At 34.1% G+C, this 19,329-nt stretch overlaps 3 protein-coding genes across 7 annotated transcripts; 2 read left to right on the top strand and 1 right to left on the bottom strand.

The window, feature by feature from the left end:
- The first annotated feature begins 1,916 nt into the window (after positions 1-1,916).
- On the top strand, positions 1,917-5,244 carry LOC125190751. Of its 2 annotated transcripts, none has more exons than XM_048088137.1 (6): positions 1,917-2,079; positions 2,183-2,316; positions 2,434-2,634; positions 2,924-3,023; positions 4,554-4,761; positions 4,829-5,244. In XM_048088137.1, the coding sequence occupies exons 2-6, from the start codon at positions 2,296-2,298 to the stop codon at positions 4,914-4,916; spliced, it is 618 nt and encodes a 205-aa protein (XP_047944094.1). In that variant the 5' UTR covers positions 1,917-2,079; positions 2,183-2,295; the 3' UTR covers positions 4,917-5,244. The 2 variants fall into 2 exon arrangements, with proteins under 2 accessions (XP_047944094.1, XP_047944095.1); XM_048088138.1 differs by having other exon boundaries at positions 1,920-2,079; positions 2,437-2,634.
- Positions 5,245-8,929: 3,685 nt separating this feature from the next.
- On the bottom strand, positions 8,930-11,005 carry LOC125186067 (gibberellin 2-beta-dioxygenase 8-like). Its single transcript, XM_048082383.1, has 4 exons — positions 10,898-11,005; positions 10,009-10,469; positions 9,615-9,936; positions 8,930-9,367 (listed from the first exon to the last, which is right to left on the bottom strand). The coding sequence occupies exons 1-4, from the start codon at positions 11,003-11,005 to the stop codon at positions 9,125-9,127; spliced, it is 1,134 nt and encodes a 377-aa protein (XP_047938340.1). The 3' UTR covers positions 8,930-9,124.
- A 5,341-nt stretch (positions 11,006-16,346) lies between these two features.
- On the top strand, positions 16,347-19,207 carry LOC125187290 (chaperone protein dnaJ 50-like). 4 transcript variants are annotated; one of them, XM_048083852.1, is made up of 7 exons: positions 16,347-16,669; positions 17,426-17,445; positions 17,646-17,656; positions 17,814-17,926; positions 18,165-18,282; positions 18,489-18,576; positions 18,872-19,207. In XM_048083852.1, the coding sequence occupies exons 4-7, from the start codon at positions 17,823-17,825 to the stop codon at positions 18,973-18,975; spliced, it is 414 nt and encodes a 137-aa protein (XP_047939809.1). In that variant the 5' UTR covers positions 16,347-16,669; positions 17,426-17,445; positions 17,646-17,656; positions 17,814-17,822; the 3' UTR covers positions 18,976-19,207. The 4 variants fall into 4 exon arrangements, with proteins under 4 accessions (XP_047939809.1, XP_047939807.1, XP_047939806.1 ...); XM_048083850.1 differs by having other exon boundaries at positions 17,426-17,476; positions 17,619-17,656; XM_048083851.1 differs by lacking the exon at positions 16,347-16,669 and adding an exon at positions 17,206-17,224 and having other exon boundaries at positions 17,426-17,476; positions 17,619-17,656.
- Positions 19,208-19,329: the final 122 nt, after the last annotated feature.

The following is a 19,329-nucleotide window of genomic DNA, read 5'->3' as shown; positions in this document are numbered from 1 at the left end:
AATCGCGCTGACGTGTTGAAATTTGGTGATTCGGTGGAGAAGTACTTTAGTTAAACTTAATTCTACGATTTCTACCCCTTGTGGGGGTTTATATTTTTGCTTTTTTTGAAATGAAAAAAATCTAACTTATTAAAATGCTAAATAGAAGTTAATTACTGCTTCCTCCGTTTGCGAATAGGAGCTTCATTTTTTTCTGGCATGTGTTTTAAGAAAATGTTAAAAAAAGTGGGAGATAAAAATAATTAATGGAATATGAATCTCACACATATATATTAGTACTAGTTTTAAATAAGATAAAAAAAATTAGTGGAATATGAATCTCACACATATATATTAGTACTAGTTTTAAATAAAATGTGAGTATAATGAGTTAGTGGAATATGAGATCAATATAATATTTATATAGTAAAAGTGAACCTAAACTCTTATTCGCGAAAAGAGGGAGTAATATTCAACCCATGAGAAAATACCCGAAGATCATGTGCTTAACTAAAAATATATTTCGAACTTCTTGTTTGAATATAACCTTATTTTCCTGTCACGAAACAAAGGATCTTTCATTATATTATATTTTTATTTATTTAATTTATAAAATAGTCCCGTGTATTCTGCATATTCACTAAGGAATCCCTGGTAAAATAAATAATAAATTAATATTTTATAGTTTTTCTTTCGAAATTTATTTATTGAAAACAAATTCACCAACTTTGAATTTTTTTTATTTTTTTTGAAAAATCAAACCTAATGTGGAAGATTATAAATTATATGGCAAAATGGCGAGCACCAGGCAATGCTCGTCTTCTTTTCTTTGTAAAGTGCGAAGTTTTGGCAGGATTTCTCTTGCAAAAAATGAACAGCGACTAGTGTACTCGCAAAATGTCGATGACAAGACTGTTCTTACCTCTCTTTAGGAAGCTCATATGTGTTGACAAATCTTTGGCACCAAAGATTGGAACCATTTTTTTGCGAGTTGAATCCTGACTCGTTGATAGTTAGCACCTACAAGGGGTAGAAAATCGTAGAATTAAGTTTAGCACCTCCAAAGTGGTCGTCAATTTACAACTTCACAAGCACATGTAATTGTAGATGGGAAGGCACATCTTGTGCTGGAGACCCGATTCTCGTTAAATTGGATTTGTTTAGTGACGTAATAAGGTTCAAATCAAAATATCAGGTCAACGCCATTCTTCTAGATCTAATTAGTTAGTGGTAAGTGATCACAGGATTCATGAGAAATATTTTTAACTATACTTTGTTGATAAGAAATGATATATAGCATATTATTTCTTTAATAATGTTGTGTGTAGTTACATACATGGATAATATTTAATGTAGTAGGTACTACAAATACTGAATGACTATATAAATGGAGCAAATGAGCAATGCTCGATTATATTAAATCCTCGTGATCATTTACTTACTAAGTTTTTATTTTGTGAATCTAGATGTTTAGGCTTTTAACGTGGAGACATTTTGGTAAAAAAAAAAAACTCACGTTATTATATATTAGTATTATACTTGCATATGGTATATACTCCATTATATTCAGCCCAATAAAATCAAATTATATTCTCCATTATCCAAACTTGAAACCAGTTAAAATGAGCAGAAATATGATTTCCATGTATAATTATATTATGTTTCCATTTTGTATAAAATTATAGCCATATACCGTATTAATATATCCTTTCACCATAAACAACAATATCATATCAATTAAAACATCCATATATATCCAAAAGTATCACTTCCCCAAAATTCTGTATTTACTCGTCACGATTCATTCTCTAACATTTGGCATTTGGTAAAAGTAATTAAAAAGACGAGTCTCAAATTTATCAATAGAATTCCTCAATAATAACCGGTAACATGAATAGCGTCACTAAATCGCCCACGCCTTCCTCCCCCAATAAAAACGGAAAAGTAGCATGAATTCATTGCCTAACCTTTTCTCCCTTGTTAAATTAATCACCCCCATTTTCTTCTCTTCTTCTTCTGCAATCATCTCTGCATTATTACAAATAACAAAACAAGAAACACTCTTACATTCTTGAATACGAATCAACAAAAGCTGCTCAGGTGTGAACATGTTAAACTGCTGTGTTTCTTTCTTATTTTGAGTGAAGAATAAATACTGTTTTTGTTTCTCACCATTCACGAGAGTTGTCTTGCTGCAAGACAGAGCAAAAATTTGACTAAAGAGGTGTCTGTCTCTGTTGGTGGTGAGTTGAAATCATTTCCTGATTAGTACGCAACGTCCTTTGATTAACTTTTCCAATTCGGTGGCCATAGAAAATGACTGAAATTCCAAAGCTGGTAAACGCTTTTTTCTTATTTTTATTTACAGTCTCATTCAACTTGCGAGTTCCGCCGAATTTCATTTCATTTCATTCTATAAATTTGACAAATTTAATTTTATTGGTTTGTTTTTAGCAGGATATGGGGTCTGATCTTCTTGTTACAAACTGCCTCGCCGGAGAATTCGGAGAGAATCAGATAATCTCCGTCGCTGATCACGTGAATGGCCTGCACCACTCCACCACCAAATCTGATAGCTTCGTGGTAGATATGGAAAGGTTTTCTCATCTCATAGAAAAAGAAAAAATTGCCAATTCTGCAAATTCAAGAATCACAGTAAGTTCCTCCTTATTTGTATTAAAAAACAAAGTTCCAACCTTTTTTATATTTTTGTCGCATCCCATCGCAAATTTTCAAATTCAGAGGAGTTAAGTTTGGATGAGAGGTTTATTCCAAAAAGTCGTGCTTTATTATACTCAAAATCGTCGTGTTTTCTCCTTTTCAGCCCAAAGTAGTTGCCTTTTCCCTAAACTCTCTCGTTTACGGCATTTTACAAGCAATTTGTAATTTAATAAATCAAATTATTTTTTTCTTTCTAATATTATCATGCTTGTTGTACAAAAAGTTGCAGAGAAACCTTTCAAGGAAAGGATCGATGAGACCCGCAGAGAGGAAAGTGAGTAGCAACGAGAGAGATGTTAGTATGATTGCAACTTCACCAAGAGGTACTTAAATTTAATCATTAAAAATAAAATTTCTCTTTTCCCTCTCCTTTCTTTACTTCGCCAACAAGATATTTTAGTTGAGAATGGGATATTTAGAGTGCCAAACACAAGCAAAATTAGGCCACAATTTAGAGTCAACTACCGGTGTATTGGATGATTGCTTGGGGCAGCATAACATAGATACTAATCACAAATTAATTAATGCTTAATTAACCCGTGATCGTGCTAGATTATGCGCCAGTTATATGTCATAAACAAACCGAATCAATTAGGCCTTAAACAATCTCGGAAAATAGCTGTATCGTTGCTGTCGCGATCGCGGTCTGGTTTGTCTATATACAATGAGCTTTTAGTAGTTGATTAATTTTATTTAAGTACTAGGATTAGTTGCAATTAGACAGCCTCCCCTACACCTACAGCAGGGCTAGTGTTAAATCTATTTTGAATACAGCTTCTCTTATTTTAATACTATGAAATGCGGAAATTCACTTCATTTAATACTCCATATACTATGTGATAAAGGTGTAGTTACATCTCTAGAAGTCTTCTGCTCCAGCTGTAAACGAAATGGAACATATTTTACATCTCCGTGATCTCCGTAACTGAAATGAGCTCATAAGAATTATTTTCGTTATAGATGATAATATAAAATACTATTCCCTTTGTCCGTCATTTATAGTCTCATTTTGACTCAGTAGTAAAGAAAAATGGAAAATTGAGTTAGTGGAATGTGGACACTGTAGTGAGTTAGTTGAATAGTGACTCTACATACCTAAATTAAAAAAAAAAAAGCAATGAGACTTTAAATCATGGACATCCCAAAATGTCAAAATGAGACTGTAAATCGAGGACAACTCTGTGTTTGTGTAATGTGATTTCATAATTTTCGCTATGGATGCGAATTATACGATTAAATTATTGTTTGACACTTTTCCCGATGTATTTATTTGTTAGATATTCATTCCGTTTGCCACGGGTTTTAACTCTGGCACATATTTTAAGAAATTATTTTACTTTATAAAGAAAATAAGAAAAAAAATTAGTGGAATATAACGTTTTTATGCTAAAAATGGAAAAAGATAAATGTATTTTAATGACCCACAATCCGAAATTGCAAAACTTGTCAGGTTTTGGCAAACAAATGGAGTACATTTTTTCAAACTTTCCACCATACACATTAATTCCATTGTGCTAGAGATGCCGCCACCGAGAGCACTGGTTACGGTTCCAACGTAACTAGCCCGTCAACACATTTTCGTCCAGTTTCTAGTTCAAATCGACAATATTTAGCCAATTTTGACTGTTTTTTATAAGTTATTTTTCGATTTTTCATACAATGTTTTATAGCCGATAAGTCGGTTTAAATTGGATTGCCAAGACAGCTATAGGCTGAACCGACAATCCCGGTTTAACCATGCATACATCCCTACATGATGGGGCATCGCACGCCTTAGAGTGTGGGCATATTAGTAGGTGTCATGCTTGTCGAGTAGACATATTCTATAACCTTTCTTGCTTCTAAAACTCCAGCTACTCTCACGCTTGAAAAGCAAGCCGTAGTGGTGGCGGGGCCCCACGACCACTCCCTTACTACTACGCCCCAGCTCCATCATCAGATCACCATCACCAACGGATGCATAACCGCAGCTGCTGAAACTACCAAGAGATTCGGCTTCCGCCGCTCATCTCAAACTTGGACCATCAATCCTAGAAGAATACTTTTCTTCTTCGCAACCATGTAAGTTCTTAATTTCCTCTTCATTTTTATTTATTAATATCCTAATGATATGCAAATTGTGTTGCAGATCATGCATGGGAACCATTCTACTTATCTATTTCACCTTATCAATGGGCAAACTCAACGGCGATGGCATCGACAACTCTCTTAATTAAATAACCTTGTACATGTGGGTTGTGATGCAGAACAAAAAGAAGAAAGAAAGAATTACTACAACTTTTTGCAGAAAGGGACGACAGTAATCAAATTCAGAGGATTTCATCACCTTTTTTGTGAGAGTTACCAACCAAATATATATAAAGTGTGGGCAACAACAAGACAGGGATGGAGGAATGCATAGAAAAACATATGATGTGTATACCCTTTTTATGTTAGTTTAGCATATTTTTGAACAAATGTAGTGGAGCAGAACAAAAAAAAATTGCCTTCTTTGTAACTTTTTTCCCTTTCTTCTCATCTCTCCACCTCTTTCGTTAGTGCGATTTTATGTAACAACCAGTGGAGTGTTAGACACGACACTTTATGCAAGTAGTACAATATAATCACAATAGCTGTTCATTATGATTTTGCTCACAGATACATAATGATCTTTCAAACTCCTCTCTGTTTTTATTTGTTTTTTTGAAAAAAAAATGAAACATAAAAGGTGTTCACTAAAGATAACACTAGGCAAAGAGTGATGCACAATTTAGGTTGCTGGTATGAGTATCAGATTCCTAAAATCAAGAGAAGCCTGACCTGCTTCACTACATGACAAGATTCCAAATTCACCAAAACATTGGATTAAAGGCGAGCATTCGGCCATTCGTCAAACGATCATATTAGTAACAAATAGAGAAATATAGACAAACTAACAATTATTTTGGAGAACAATTAATCACTTTCCCCCTCATTCTCTTTGGTTAAGGTCTTAAGGAGGGTTGGATTGCCAGAGATGGTATATGGGGCGGTAAAATATAAGTGGAAAACTAAGTTGACTAACAAACAATGTACATTAAGGTCATTTTTTAAGGTCAGATATGTTGATCGATAGTAAATTAAACAATCCTCTATTTTTATAGAGATTGGAAAAGTAGCATTATGTTAATAAGCTGCTACGTATAAGATGAATAATTATTGGATCAATTTTTAAGTTACCAAATGCATTTGCAACTTGCAAGGTCTTTTAAGAAGACTAATAGGTTAATGGCATGGGCCATTACTGATATGTTTTTTTTTTTAGTTATTGGGCTTGCCTATTAATGGTTTGGTTGCTTGCAAAATACCGGCCCAATTATTATGATAGACTCAAGCTCATATTCCACAAAAATATGGAAGCCCAATTAGTAGGATAGACTCAAGCTCAAGCTCATGAAATCAATTTGGAAATGTTGAAGGAATATGAATATAGGCAAATAATTAAATTAGATGAAATAATTATTGTTGAGGAATTTAGAAGTATTTGTTAATGTAATGAGGTATGTGCTAGTTAAATTTTTGATGTTGAAAAGATATAATTAAATTAGATAAATACTTAGATGATATATACTCCATGTTTACAGCATACATCTTAATATTTCAATTTCGAGTCCGATTATAAATCAACTAAGAATTTATGTTGCTTGTGAGAAAGAATTTTTCATAAAATAATAATGATATCATTTTTTTGAAAATAGTTACTACTATCTCCGTCCCTCATAGGCTCATAATGATATCATTAGTGGTTAAATTTTGTTGCTATACACGGAATTGAGACTCTTGATGAATAGTTTAGAATGTTGGACAAAATCTGCTAACGGATGACTATTCGCAAAAATATTTGTTACAAATATTAGTTGTATTATTAGGTCATAGCTTGATATTAATATAGAAACAAATGAAGCAAAGAATATAAAGCAAAAGAAATAATCATAATAAATATGTTGAGAGGGAAGGCGAGAGAGAAAATACTAAGTTCTTTCAACTATATTACAATAAAGTTTAGTCCTTTAGAGATGTATGAGAATATTTTTAAAGAATAGAAACCGAGTATTATGGTAAAACTGAAGGACTTTGGTCTAATTTTATTTTCTCACTCTAAGTTAGTCAATTTTCATTTCAAATTTTTACCATTTGCAAACACTACTTTCTCATTTATAATAGTCATTCAAATTGCAAAATTTATTAAATTCCAGTTAATTTCATGATGTTTTAAAAACATAATACTACTGTAAATTTAAGACGGTTTAATTTTTTCTCAATTATTACACCAGTATACAAAAACGATCAGGTGGCGAAGCGGCACCAACCAATCCGGACGGCACTGGCGGATCCAGGTGGGGTCACGCAGGGTCGGCCGACCCCACCGGAGGTCCACGGTCCACCGAACACTGCCGGAAAACATCATGTTCGACCTTTGACCTGGTGCAGTTCCGTCTTCGACCCTACAACAGCTTCAACTCTTCCCGAAGCCTTCCGCCGTTGCCAAAAAATAAGAGGAGAAAGGAACAATACTAATAAGAATAGAGGAAGAGATAAGGGGAGGGATTGCAGTAATTTGATGTTGGAAGGATGAAAAAGATGATTGAAATATTTGGGCCTATCTTATTCTTATATGTTGGGACACGAAAATGTCTGTAGTTAGTATTAACTTAATAGGTTGGCTCATTTTGTGGATTAACTAAGCATAATTATTTTTATAATTTTCGTTTCATCAACTACAATTTCATTATATTTTTTGTTTACTCATTTTATGGAACTATTATTAAAATATTTGGTACTGAGAATTTTAATGGCTATTGTATATACAAATATTCAGTGACTACTTAAAATATAATACTTTTTAAATAGTTATTTATATACTTCTTATAAGTTTCTTTTTGCTTCACAAGGGGAGAGCGCCTCAATAAGACAAAAGTCGTGGTGAAATTTGTAGTAGTACTTCTTTTAACGCTACATTCAATTTGGACTAATCTTTAATAGTAAAAAATTCACAATGATATCTATTTTGGGTATTTTTATAACTTTTAAATTTTACAATCAAAATAATTTTGTGTATTTAAATGTCAACACCTCATTTGTTTATTAAGTAGGAGTACCTTGTTTTATTTATTTGTGTATTTATGTACGAATCAAAGTCTAGCTAGCAAATATCTCTCTTTTTTTTTTTAATTAAAAAGGATATCCACCGGCAGGCCCAATGACTATTACCCATATTTTTTAAAAATTGTTCTCCACAATACTTCATAACATCACCAGTATTGGAATTGAATATTGATCTATTATCTTTAAGAATTTAAAATTAACCGCAGCAAATTAATATTTTTTTCTTGAAAGAATCTTTTTTTACATGTGATATTCTTCGTGATTTTTTTTGTACAATAGGTCAAATATATTTCGTCTCGCTGTTACAATAATTTCTCAAATCTTATAATTTCAATGAGACATGAATTGAACAAGATTAACTAAAATGATAAAAATTATTAGAAACCTTATATAGAAAATCCTAAAATTTAAAAGCCTCTAAATAGTAGTACTCCGGCTGTTCTTTGTTAATTGTTTCATTTTTAATTTGAAGTTCCAAGATAACTAAGTCATTTCTATTTTTGACAAAAAATAATACTCTTTCCTTATTTTATTTCTTTTTCAATTTACTTTATTTTATCTTTTATGCTTCCATTTAACACACTAAAGAGTGGGTACAAATTAATTGTACTCAATTTTATTTTATTTTTACTACTATTATCATGCATTAGTATTTATGAATTCTAGGATTTTATGTATCCCTCTACAAATCCAGCCCTTATTCTTCTTTGATGGTTTTCCCTTTTTGGTTCCTTTTTTTTGGCATTTACATAGCCCATTCTTTTGTTTGAGAAAGAAAATACCTTAGCAAATAAAGAGAAATAGAGTAGGAAGATAATCAAGAATCAAGATACCAAGTGAGACACAGCTAGGCAAAAATCAAGAATCAAGAGTCATAGCCACTCGTCGTTATATTCGTGTGTTATGTTCACTCCTCCGAATTCAAATGCTAAATCTGCCAATGTTAATCTAGCTTAGTCCTAAAAGTGAATGGTCCTCAATGTTACTAGTTCCGTTTCTGAAAAAGAAAATGATTTTAGTTTATGCCTATTGATGAAAATTTTGAGGCCACAGTGGCGGTTTCGGGACCTAAATTAGGGCACAAAATGATTACTAAGGAGCAACATTAGTATATAATTAAGTACCTGTACTTGGTTTAAATAGATATATCACAGTCACTACATCCAAAACGAATGGCCCGAACCCTCATTTAGAGGTTCAACAAACCTTAATATCCGATATTTTGTTAATTAATCTAATTAACTATTTAATGATCAGCCGCATATATGTTTATTACTAATTATATATGCATAATCTGTAATTAATGAGTGGGTAAGAGGAACCTCGGAAGCCCTATTTTCTGGCCAACGTTCTTAACATCCAACTCGATCTGCTTCTTGTATTCTCCGAAGCTAAAAGTCCGGTAAGCAGCTCCTCCAACTCCGCCACTCTCAATAACCGTCTCGGTTGGCGGACATAAGAAATAAGCCGTGGAGAATCTCTCCTTCACCGGATTCGCTACTACGCGATGCTCCACGCTCTTGTACAAGTTGTTGCTCCATGCCTAATCAAATCCACCAACATATTTAAATAAAACTGATCATATTACTCTCTATATCCCCAAAAAATAGTCCAGTTTTGTCATTGTTTTTCCTTTCAATTTTAATAGATCTCATTTTCCATTAACAATACTTCAATTATTTTTTTTATTTTTTTTCTCTTTCTTCTAATTTACCAATTTCGCTTTAAAATTACATTCACAAATTCTCTTTTCCACGAATATGTTATACTCTATGTTTAAACCGTAGTACCTGAAACAGATCCCCGATGTTAATGATGAGGGCATCTGGATTGGGTCTAACGGCAATCCATTTTCCGTCTTTAACGAGCTGCAGCCCTCCGACGTTGTCTTGGTGTAGTACAGTGAGGAAGGAAGTGTCGGTGTGCGGCATCAAGCCCATCATGTGACTGTAGTTTGGGCAAGGCGGGTATCTGTTCAACCGGAGGTAGCAGCTCTCCGGGAGGCACGCTTCTCGGAAAAGATCCGTCTCACGTCCCATTTCCTCCGCCAGTACCTCCGCCAACTCTCTCGCCACTTCACAAATCGCAAACACAAATTCCTCCATGCTTGACCTATATACCAAGAAAAATTAGGTTTGCCCTTATCCAATTGATCACGTTTGTTGAAAAGATAGAAAGAAAAACCTGAGGCGGATAGTGTTGTGGGAGCAGTGCGAATCCAGTATATCGCTCAACCGGACATGAAAGGCCTCGGACCAGGAGAGCTGCTTGAGAGAAGTAGGCAAAGGCGTGCCCCATCGATAAGTTCCATCGGATAATTTTAGATCTTTGTAGGCTTTCTTCTCTTGGAACGGCTTTCTCATCAGCTTCACTTGCTCGCTTCTCATATTCTCCAGCACGTCGCGAGAAGCTCCGTGGTTGATGACCTGGAAGAAACCCCATTCCTGGGAAGCTCGAGCAATGAGCCTCTTGCATTCCTGTCTCTCCGCCTCTCCCACGCCTAATTGCTGCATATCGATTAAGGGAAGCTCGCACTCCTCCACAGTCGATAAACTTTTTTGCACATTTTTGGGCGCCTTCTCCAGTAGATGCTTGTAGGCTATCTCGAAAGGTGGATCAGCTGATTCGCTCATTCTCATATCCGCCTGAAATTCCTTGATTATAGATATTAATGATTCTAACAGTTTAGTTAAAAGCTCGAATTGGGGATAAGATTATACTATTCGCGGCTTAGTTGATCCCCTCCAACCAATAGGTCGAGCAACAACCGAAGCAGTGTATAGCCAAGGAACAAATTATCCCCTCAATTTTATCACAATTTCATATTTATTTTAATAATTACCAATGTCCCCTTCTATAAAATTCCGTAGCTCCACCCTAGAGGTCGGGGATTTGAGACATCATGTGTGTGTGGGAATGTAACTGAAAAAAACTGGAATTGCAGAGTTCATGAAGGACTTTAATTTCGGCATAATGTTGGTTTCAGGTGATAATTAGCTAGCGTTATACTCATGTGAAAGAGTAGATAAACAAGTTTAAACTACAAATGTGTAATTAAATAATGGTTCCTTACTTGTTTAGGGAAGCAATCTGAGTTGCAAAGAGGCACCAAAGCAGTGGCTGAACAAGTAGCCTTGAGAAGGCTTGTCAGGGGCTCTTGCACTAGAATTTGGCTCTCCATTTTCTAGGGCGCCAAATATATGTATATGATGAGAAACATGAAAACAACAAAAGTCAATTTTGGACAACAAACACTTTCGATGTACTCTCACCCTTATCAACTTGACATGGGGATTTATTTCCATCACCAACGACTTAAATATATCTATCTATAAGCTGAATAAGAAAATTAATGATGGTCTACTGTTGGGAGGATATATAGCAAGTTGTCAAGGAAAACTTGGGAAAACTAGGGAAAACTAGTCATAACTTTTATAGGAGAGGCTGAGAGCCAACAAAAAATAAAAATTAAATAAAGAATAAGAATGAGGAGGACAGAGAATCTATGTTAATGAGAGGAACACGCGGCTCATAACATAATCACTAATTTAGTTAACTAGCATTTTCAATTTATAAGTATCAAACACAACTAGCTAGTAGAATGGGGGTCCCAAAATCTTCTTAAAAGATCTTAGGATACACCAACTTCATATTTTGAAGCACAATTATTTATCAAGTCGATATATGGAGAAAAACATTAGCTAAATTAACAAGGTTGCGACTTATATTTAGAACACAAATTAGCTTGTATATTTGCACATTGTAGTCATACGCTTGAGATATTTAGAGAAAGTCCAATGATTCTTTTCACATGATAATCATATAACATAGTTTCTTTTTGGTTAGTTTTTTTTGGATAGAGATTTTTGGCGTAACTACTGGAATCTACGGTCAATATGCGGACGATAATTAGCAGCGGTTGAAAAAGATAAATCAATTGAAAATATAGAGGATAGGATGTCACTTTCATAGAGAAATATCTGAAAACTTGTGTTAAGAATGAGTGACCACCTACGATCAACCAATGGGTGAAGGTGTTTCTTAATTCATTAATGCTGGAAAGTCAATTGTCCATTCATTCTTGGAAAAAATAAAAAAATATACTTCCTCCGTCCCGCCATATACGAGACATTTTTTTTCCATGAGATTTAAGAAACTGATGTTTAGATAGTAAATGGAGAGAATAAAATAAAATAACATAATTATGTTGGTAATATATTTTATCAAAAAAGATTATGGCTTGTTTTAGGTAGAACGTCCAAACAAAATACAAGATGCTTATAGTGGGACAAAGGGAATAATAAGAAGATAACATAAGTCACCAAGACAATAATTTAACGTAAAAACCTCCAAATTTTGAAAACCCGCAACCTACTACCGAAAATATCAATACAGACACAGTTCTTCAATTACACTATTACCAACCTTTAAAACTCTTCTTCCACTAAATAACTAAAGTTAATCACAAAACTATAGAATAGTGATTGGTGTAATAGTAAATTGCATAAGAAACTCCTTTTCACTTTGATCACAAAATAAATACTCTTATGAGACAATTAGAGTTTAAACATTTATTTCCTCTTTCCCAAGATATAAGCTAATTCAAATGACTTTTAGCATAACCCTAATTGATATATGTCATGTCAACAGTTGATCAATCCCTAACTCTGTAGCTAATAGAGTCCCCAGCAGAGTGATGCATAATATCCAAGCTGCAGTTGAAGTTTCTTTAATTTGGATAATGAGAAAAGTGTAATTCCAGCATGTAATTGGGAGAAGGGACATAAAGAGAGTCGGACCCAACGGTAATAACCGGCATATATAGTATCTGAATCCATGTCGGCACGGACACGGACACGTGACTATATGTAAGAAAATAGTCTTCGTCACATGCTTAAACCTCAAATCCCACGTGAGGTAATGCACCACATCCAAAATTTCAAAGAGGTGTAGCACGAGACCCTTCGAGGGACTTCATGTGCTTCAACTACATGTGTCAGTTGTGACCCCCTCCTCCCTTTCCCATTTCAACCTCTCATATCCCTTTATACTCTTTCTTATATATTATCATTATATTTTACCACCATTTATAATGTATTCGTACCTGTCTCACTTCTATTATTCACATGTTGGCCCAACTCATGACGTATCATATCTAGCTCATTCAACTTAACCTAACGTAAATTCTAGTACCTCCCGTCCCCCAAATTTTGACACACTTTGATCCGACACGGGCTTTAAGAAATGTAATGGAAAGTGAGTTGAAAAAGTTGGTGGGATGTGGGTCCTACTTTTAAAGTATTAGTTTTATAATAAAATGTGAGTAGTAATGAGTTAGTGGAATATATGATTCATTACCAAAAATGATAAAAGTGAAGTGTGTCAAAATTTTTGGAACAGACCAAAATAGTAAACTGTGTCAAAATTTGGGGGACGGAGGCAGTAGATATCATCAAAATTACATTAGAATTATTGACAGATTATCGTACTGTCACAATTGTAATACAAAAGTGATAAAGACATGTGCTCACACTAACCTATCAAATGATAAATCATTGGCCAGGTAACTCATCCAGGTGTCAGATTTATATTTTGCCCTAATATTCTAAATAATGGGGGCATAAATGAAATATGAATTCAGATCTTTTTTCCCGCATCAACTCCTAATTTAATTTTATTGGAGGAAATTGTTTTTTGAAATTATTGTTGTGAGTATTTCACAATAATGAATCAATGTATACTAAGCGACATGTAGACTTTAGGCTTACACGTTCCCAATTTGAGGAGCATTATTGATTATTTCATGCCCTACTGATCCACTTCCCAATTTCAAGAAATTTCAGAATATGAGATTAAATTCGCTTAACTATCAAAACCTGAGACCGAGGGATGCAAATTTTTCCGAATAAGATAATTTTGCATTATTTTTTCTTTTTATCATTTCCCTCACAAAATATATATACTATTAATTATATACTTCATTAACATGAGAATCGAATGTTTTTCCACGATCAATTTTATAATTTATTTTTTTCATGAATTCAGCAATCATATCTTATAGTTAAAAATAAAAATAATAATTGGAAAAGATGGAATCTCTTTTAATTATTTTAAAAAATATTTTTCTTATCTTTTTCTCTTTTTAAAAAAGTCTATATGTTTATGTTTTTAATTATTTAATGAAAATTTGGTCAGTTCAAATATTTTGTAATGGAAATAATTTAGAAAAAGCAATTGTTTATTTTCTTATAAAGTCAAAATCATCAAACATTATTTTCGGTAAAGATAAATAAGGGAATTGCAAATTTTTTGGCGCCAAGACATTCCATCGACTTCCTAATTAATTAAAGAGGCAATTTCTTATTTTTTTCGCCATTTGGTTTATTTCACAATCCCTCTATTCTGGTTAAAATGATTTCTTTTTTTTCGCCGCTTGTTTCGAAAAATAATAGTAATAAATAGTTAAAATGAAGAGAAATCAAAGTAAGAGAAAGAATAATGTAGAATAGACTCTCCTCTATGTTATTCTTTTTTATTTTACTTTCTCTCCACTTTAACTATTACTCCATCCGTCCACGAAAATTCGTCCCGGTTTGACCGGGCACGGGTTTTAAGAAATGTAATAGAAAGTGAGTTGAAAAAGTTAGTGGATTGTGGGTCCTACTTTTATATATTAGTTTTATAATAAAATGTGAGTAGGAATGAGTTAGTGGAATATGAGGTCCAATACCAAAAATGGTAAAAGCGAAATGGAACAAATTTTGGGGGACGGATGGAAATGGAAAAATGAGACAAATTTTGGTGGACGGGGGGAGTAGTATTTATTATAATTTTTCCAAAATAGATGCAAAAAAGAAATGGTTCATCTCAACTGGGACGGAGGGCCGGGAGTGTACTCATATTATCACTTTTAAATTTCGTTTTGAGTTATCTCCAACCATTTACACCAAACTCAAACCCATTTTTGGATATACGTCAACATCAAAAATAATTTTATTCTAATCATTTACGCCAAACTTGAATCATACACCAAATTTTTAGTGTTTACGCCATATTTAGTGTAAATCCTTAGAAAATCCCAAAAATGAATTTGAGTTTGGTGTATGGTTGGAGATGATTTTTACACCAAAAATGAGTTTTGGTGTATGGTTGGAGATGGTCTAAGATATTATTTGTGAACTCATATTATCACTTTAGAATTATTAGTGCATGGGCCAGTTTTATTTTGGTAAATGCAGATAGACCATAGCTCATGCTTGTACTCTCTTCGTGGCTCAAACTCTACTGTCTAATCTATGCTCATCTTTGTACTTTTCCATTGTGGCCCAAGCTCTTCTAATCAATGGGAAGCTTCTCTTAATGTAATCCACAACATTATCTGAAATAATTGGCCCAACATGAAAAGTATCCATCCAGTACTCCCTACTTATCTTAATAGGCTAATTGGCACTAAGACTAGTAATAGGAACAGTTCTAAATAGGAAGCAACGTCATGATTGGCTACAACTATTTTTAGGATTAAGTCTCTAAATATACGAATTAAGATAAGAATCAGTTTTTTTTAGAAATTTAAATTTTTGTGGCAAACAACCACAGACTACAAATTTAACCTACTGTCTTATACTCCGTCTGTCCCATTAGAAATGCAACATTTTCCTTTTTGAGTTGTCCCACTAAAAATAAAACGTTTTCTAAAATGGAAACATCACTCTCTCTACTTTTTCCTCTCTCTTACTTTACTCTCTCTTCATTAACTCACAAAACAACACTACATAAAATCCCGTGCCGAAAACCAAATGTTTCATATTTATTGGGACGGAGGGAGTATGTACTTGCAACTTGCCATTCTTCTATTAGTTTCCAATTTCATAAAATTATTTAAATTGAGATATTTAAAATTCAAATATTTTATAAATTAGTACTCCCTCTGTTCCATAGTAATGGAGACGTTTCTTTTCGGCACAGAGATTAAAAAAAATTGTGTTAGGTGAGTTAAGTAAATGGAGAGTAAATTGAAAAATGAAAAGGGTAGAGAGATGAAGAGAGAAAAAAGTAAGAGAGAGTAAAGTAGGTGTGAAAAAATGTGTTGACTTTTACTAAAAAGAGAAATGACTCTATTACTATAGAACGTACCAAAATGACAAAATGACTCTATTACTATGGAACGGATGGAGTAGATGATAGTATATGGTTGGAGTTAGCAATGAAAATACTAACACTTATCATCCACAATAGACATAGACTAGCAATAGCTTAGTCAAAAACTGCTCTTGCCACATCATTATGCCCTTCCCACAGTCCACGTCCTAGCTCTAGGGCTGGCCCAACGAAATAGCGGACTAGCTGCACGCTGGCGCTAGGGCGTCGATTAGCGTCGGCTAATCCACTATTGTGGATCCTCTTATGGAAAACTATTGTGGTGCGAGATTAGCCGAGACTTGAGAGAGAAGGCACAGTTATTTACGAAGGAGGATATAATAGTACTTTTAACACTTTGTAGCGCCCGCGAGAAAAATACGACTAACAAACTCCCAATTCTGGGCGCAGACCCTAGTCAATACGGCGGCTAATGGAGCCATTAACTTCTAACCGCTGGAGCCTTCTCACATTGATCTTCCTGCTCTTCCTCCTCATTCAACCATCTCTTTCCATCTACTGTGACGAAGACGATTGCTACGGAAGATACGCAATCACTTCTCTCTCCATTTTCGCTTATTTTATGGATTTTGTTAAAAAAAAAAAAATTATCCCGTTTACATTGTAATTAAAGGGTCACTCAAAGCGCCAATGCCTCCGAGATCAAGAAAGCTTACTACAAGCTCTCTCTTAAACAATAAGTTTTCTGGTGATGATTTATTTTCTGGCTTGACTCGTTAAATTTGTTAATTGATTGATGTTTATTACAGTACCTGATCACACAGTCAGTGATTTGGCAATCTTGGTTTTATATACACTTCTTTCTGCCTTGTAATTCACAATACCTTATGTGACCCACTCCCCTGCTACCCCGCATTTGGTTTTTTCTGTAAGTAACATTCCAGATTCTATTTCATAGTCAGAGCTTTGACTTCTATGGGTGTGTTCTCTTTGATAGGAAAAGGTGAAATCATATATTTTCACCATATTCCACTATTTTCACATGTTATATAGGGTGTATAATTTCCCCAACGAAAGATGGAATTAACATTCATGCCACCCCTTTTCTTTAATTTCACTAAAATTCCTGATTATATTATCATGTGATACTAAAATGGTGACTGCTAAAATGTGATAAAATTTTCTTATTCCTCCTTTCCTTATGATAAAGTTAGAGCTAATGAACTAAAGAGAATGCCCATATGTATGTCATCATGTAAAATTACCAGGGAAAAGAAATTTTGGTTGGAAGCATCAATATTTGGTATTACTGCTTTTCCCCTTTCTCTTTGATACTCCTTGAATGCTCAAAGTGCATTGATAATCAACATACTTGATGATGAAACTATTGTCATTAATGCAATCCTCTGCCAGAAATTGGCTTGTTTCTCTTCTATACATTCATAATACTGTTTTAATTTGAATTTGTATTTGTATTTATAATGCTTCTTTACTCCTTGTTTAGGTATTCTACAATACGGCAAGGTACTACAATGCTTACTACGGTCATAAGACAGTAAGTTACTCTTAATGATGTATTCTATTTTGTTTAGTCCCGTTGTTACAGATTGATCCTAGTATTTGAATTTTGAACTTATTTTTTTGAAATTCTTCTATCGAGCATATTGGATGTTAACTATTTCTTTTGATTCTCTCAGGATTTCAGTATCTTAACCAATGGACAGGGTATAACCAGGTAACAGAAGTTTCTATATGTCATGCAAAATGAAATCAGTGGGATAAAGTTTACTGGAAGAAATGTTTCACTTTGTAGTGCCTATCTTAAAGCTTAAAGCATTATCTGCTGAAATTATTGCTTCAGTCTCTGCTGCTGATAAATTATTTTGTTTTAGGCCATTGACATGGTGAAGAAGACTCCAGCTTATAAAAATAAGCTAAAAGCTATGGAACTTGAACGCACTGGGGGAGTAACAAACAAGAAGAAGGGTAACAAGCAGCTGAACAAGTATGACCTGCCTTATATTTTCTTGTGACTGTTGATTATTTGATAGTTGTGCTTTCAGTAGATCTCTCTGTCCTATCATCTATGATATTTCTTTTTTTGTATCATAAGTGAACGCTTATCCTATATTTCCTCTGGTGGCTATATCTATAGCCTTTGTTGCTAATAATGTGGAAAATATCTTGTCAAAACAAATTTTCCAGAAGCCATCCAAGTTGAAGTGAGTATACTTTCTTTGTAGGCAATTGGTGGAGGATCTGAGCAAGGAACTTGAGCTGCAGATAAAAGGAGCTGAAAAGCCTTCTCTTTGGGAGCTTCTTGATGTTCGTGTCATTTTACTGCCTTACACTATGGGAAAGGTTATTTTTTACAGTTGCATTTCCTTATATACCTTATATTGAGAAACATTATCATTTCTGTCAAATCTGTTTATTTTAATCATATTTGTCCTCTACTAGATTCGGCCTACATCACAACTAGAAAAATATTACTCCTGCTAATTATATATGATTCATTTTGTATACAACTGTTGTTATGGTATGGGCATTGGTTGTGGCGGTACCAGGTGAAACAAAAACCATATTCTTGGGAAGATGCCTCCTATCTTACTAGAAGATCTCTTGGGGTACCTTTTGACTCGTGGAGAGACATAGGTAATGATACTTTGTCTGCCAATAATCTTCCTCTTGCTTTATTCCCTGTCGATATTGTTTATCTGCCTATGTTGAGTTCTTTATATTGCTCCACCTTTCTGCAAATTTGTTCTTGAATCTGATGTAAATTTGTGAGATACCATATTTGTAACCTAGACATGGTTATGGTTTCTGTTTGGCATTCTGCATACCAAACAAATAGTACTAACATATTGACTAGTATTGAGCTCTAACCAGTAATGAGTTGAAGCGATTATTCTAATACTCTGCTAACTTGAGTTTGGGGGTGTATCAGGTGAATCAACGAAGGACGACCTTGTCCAAAGACGTCTGTGGGTAAAAGCCAACTTGGATAGCTACCGCGCCGAGATGAGGAAAGAATCAAAGCGCCGAAGATAGGAGATAACCCCGAGAGTCTTAAGATACAACTGCAGCATTTGGTTGCCTTGGTTCTATTTTACTTCCGAGAGAATTTTGGTGGAATTTTGATAGTCAATGTAGCAATAACTTAATCACTTATATTATTTACACAGCACTGGGCCTGGGCAGGATCCCTCCAACCCCAACCAGCTACTCAATACACGAACAACACAACATATTACAGGAATGGATGCAATAATTATTATAGTTACTGAACTGTTGGCAATAATTAGAATTTTATTAATTTGTCTTGTAGTATGTCCGATGTCTTAATTCGCTTTTTTAATCGTGGCGTAGCTAAGTTGATCAATTTTGTAAGGAACTAACCCAACC

Source organism: Salvia hispanica, chromosome 5, assembly GCF_023119035.1.
Source record: "Salvia hispanica cultivar TCC Black 2014 chromosome 5, UniMelb_Shisp_WGS_1.0, whole genome shotgun sequence".
In the NCBI taxonomy this organism is placed as follows: domain Eukaryota; kingdom Viridiplantae; phylum Streptophyta; class Magnoliopsida; order Lamiales; family Lamiaceae; genus Salvia; species Salvia hispanica.
Note: the sequence above shows the minus strand (reverse complement) of the source record. Positions and strands in the feature narration are given on the sequence as shown.

Excerpts from the sequence above, each read along its gene's own strand:
- LOC125187290 (XM_048083849.1), top strand. The coding sequence starts at position 16,612 with ATGCCTCCGAGATCAAGAAAGCTTACTACAAGCTCTCTCTTAAACAAT. Across the intron at positions 16,670-17,425 it reads CTTAAACAATAAGTTTTCTG|GTATTCTACAATACGGCAAG; the intron begins GTGATGATTTAT and ends CTCCTTGTTTAG. Across the intron at positions 17,446-17,813 it reads GTATTCTACAATACGGCAAG|GCCATTGACATGGTGAAGAA; the intron begins GTACTACAATGC and ends ATTTTGTTTTAG.
- LOC125190751 (XM_048088137.1), top strand. The coding sequence starts at position 2,296 with ATGACTGAAATTCCAAAGCTG. Across the intron at positions 3,024-4,553 it reads GATTGCAACTTCACCAAGAG|CTACTCTCACGCTTGAAAAG; the intron begins GTACTTAAATTT and ends CTAAAACTCCAG. Across the intron at positions 4,762-4,828 it reads CTTTTCTTCTTCGCAACCAT|ATCATGCATGGGAACCATTC; the intron begins GTAAGTTCTTAA and ends ATTGTGTTGCAG.
- LOC125186067 (XM_048082383.1), bottom strand. The coding sequence starts at position 11,005 with ATGGAGAGCCAAATTCTAGTGCAAGAGCCCCTGACAAGCCTTCTCAAG. Across the intron at positions 10,470-10,897 it reads CAGATTGCTTCCCTAAACAA|GCGGATATGAGAATGAGCGA; the intron begins GTAAGGAACCAT and ends AAGGAATTTCAG. Across the intron at positions 9,937-10,008 it reads CACAACACTATCCGCCTCAG|GTCAAGCATGGAGGAATTTG; the intron begins GTTTTTCTTTCT and ends CTTGGTATATAG.